This window comes from Populus euphratica, unplaced genomic scaffold, assembly GCF_000495115.2.
Source record: "Populus euphratica unplaced genomic scaffold, PopEup_1.0 scaffold3606.1, whole genome shotgun sequence".
NCBI classification, from domain to species: Eukaryota; Viridiplantae; Streptophyta; class Magnoliopsida; order Malpighiales; family Salicaceae; genus Populus; species Populus euphratica.
In genome coordinates this window covers 8643-10919 of record NW_011503408.1, presented here as the reverse complement: position 1 = coordinate 10919, position 2277 = coordinate 8643, and the positions used below count along the sequence as shown (strand labels likewise).

The window sequence follows — 2277 nt, the reverse complement described above, 5'->3', positions numbered from 1 at the left end:
GTTTATGAAAACCCTGTATTGATTAGTAAGCAGTATTTTACTAGAATAAATATTGCTCATTTAATTAGAGATTTAAGCAATAGTGCTTAAATTTGAAAATACCAGGTTAATCAATAAACTAAGCCGTATTGTATTGATGTTTTATTGATGTTTGATGTTTGAAAAACATGTCCGTTACACTCAGCCCCGTCAACACATCCTCTTACTCTAAATTACTGTTGATGCATCAACGTTCCACCTCCAACATCAACATCTCATCGGCTGCTGCGAAGATGTTGCAATCCACTGGGATCTCCATTTCCACTGATTCCTCTTCGGATCATCACAACATCAATAATGATGTCAGAAGCTCTCTTCCTGAACTCCTCGGCGATACCGATACTAGATTTCTAGCGGAGAGAAATCTCAACAGGCTTAATAATAATAACAATCCGTGTGCTTCCCCTTGCTCCCGTTCTCTCAATTTACAGCGATCTACAAGCAGCTGCGATCCCACCTTGTTTCATTCACTCAAATCTGCAAAGCTGCCTCCAGTGGGCCCTTGCTCCAAGATCCCTATTGATGCTTCTAGAAAAACAAGGAAAGTTTCTAGCCAAGAAGATGTGCAATCTCTCAAGCTGCTGCACAACCACCACCTGCAGTGGAGATTTGTCAACGCAAAAGCACAGGCTTCCACTCAAGCTCAGACATGCGAAACTGAGGTACTATACAATCTCATTCCTTAATATTTGCTATTTTGTTCAATTCCAATCTCAAAAGTGATTAATCCTCTCTTCTCTTTCGTAGAGAAACCTGTATTCCCTCGGTGTCAAGATAACAGAATTATACAACTCAGTGAAAAGAAAACGCGTTGAGCTTGGCCTTCTGCAGAGAATCAAACTTCTATGGACCATCGTTGAAGCTCAAGTAAGGCTGCTGCTGCTGACACACACACACACACACACAGTCTGTTTTATTGTATCTATTGAATTCTACATTTTTTTTCCCTCTTCTTCATCAACTTTTGCCCCAGAACTATAATAATATAAAACAATAAAAAAACAAATTGCCTGTATCTCACCTGGTTGAGCGTTTAACTTGTGTTTTGCATTTAGGCAACTCTATTGTGACCAAACAATCTACAGTTACATGTAATAGTTTACAGCAACAATAGTGCTATTTGTTGTTCTAATGGAATGAATTTTATAGATGCCATATCTGGATGAATGGGCAGCTTTTGAAACGGATTATTCAGTATCCCTGTCAGAAGCGATTCAAGCTTTGTTGAATGCCTCACTTCAAGTTCCAATCAGTGGAAATGCTAGAGTATGTTTTACCCTTTTCCTTTTGTCACTTTCAGGGTTTTATCATTCTTGTGTGCTGTACTCTGACAACGATATGGATGTCCATTGTAGGCTGATATTAGGGAGGTAGGGGAGGCATTGAACTCTGCAGCAAAATTGATGGACACAATAGCTTTTCACATGAAAGCCTTATGCCAAAGGTGAGGTGGATTTTCTCACATTTTTCTCTAATAATCAATGAATGGAAGTACTTCTGTTGGGAAGTGAAAAAACATCTAACCATAAACAATATACGCCAACCATACGGGTAGGAGAACCAAAGTTTTCAAAGGAGGAAGGTTGTTTGAGACCAGCCTAATTGTGTCATCCAAAGGAAAACAATGCGCCATGAAGGCATAGTGTTAGAAAGAGGGTCCCGTGTTTGCTACAAAATCTGAACAGTTAGTTAATTAGACTCAAAAGGTGGATAAAAAGAATGCTTGATGGTACTCAAAAGGTGGGCCAACCAACAGTCTGTTAACTGAGGTAGGTAGGTGCTTTCCGCTTTTTCCAAACAGAATTGCCTTCTCTTCTGTCACACCCGTGTCTAAGATGCCAAAATAGTGTCACAAGCTATCATCCTTACCTTAACCAAAATTAAATTTGTCTCCATTTCTTATCCTCCAAACCCATCATGAATGATTCTTTTGAACATTTCTTGATGCAGGCTGAAGAAACAGAACATTTGATCTCAGAAGTAGCTAGGGTGACTGGAGGAGAAAGAGGTCTTATTGAAGAATGTGGGGATCTGTTGTCAATGACATATAATTCACAGGTCTGCTACACCATAATTCTGTTCAAAATTAATTATACTACTGATATCTTATTGTATTCTGTGCCCATTCCCTGAGCTCATCAATCACTTGGATAAGAAGAAAGAAAAATATCCAACTCCTAATTAATTACCATGTTTCGGATGCCCCTGTTATTGTAACCACTAAATGACGGTATTGAT

General features: G+C 39.0%; 1 protein-coding gene across 3 annotated transcripts; it reads left to right on the top strand.

Annotated features, from left to right (window-relative positions):
• Positions 1-169: 169 nt before the first annotated feature.
• LOC105119803 (protein ENDOSPERM DEFECTIVE 1-like) lies at positions 170-2271 on the top strand. Of its 3 annotated transcripts, XR_841196.1 has the most exons (7): positions 170-701; positions 787-906; positions 1189-1305; positions 1395-1483; positions 1595-1745; positions 1780-1812; positions 1990-2271. XR_841196.1 is itself a non-coding variant. In XM_011017990.1 (5 exons), the coding sequence occupies exons 1-5, from the start codon at positions 222-224 to the stop codon at positions 2009-2011; spliced, it is 828 nt and encodes a 275-aa protein (XP_011016292.1). In that variant the 5' UTR covers positions 170-221; the 3' UTR covers positions 2012-2271. The 3 variants fall into 3 exon arrangements, 1 of the variants encoding a protein (XP_011016292.1); XR_841195.1 differs by lacking the exon at positions 1780-1812 and having other exon boundaries at positions 1595-1779; XM_011017990.1 differs by lacking the exons at positions 1595-1745; positions 1780-1812.
• The last annotated feature ends 6 nt before the right edge of the window (positions 2272-2277 follow it).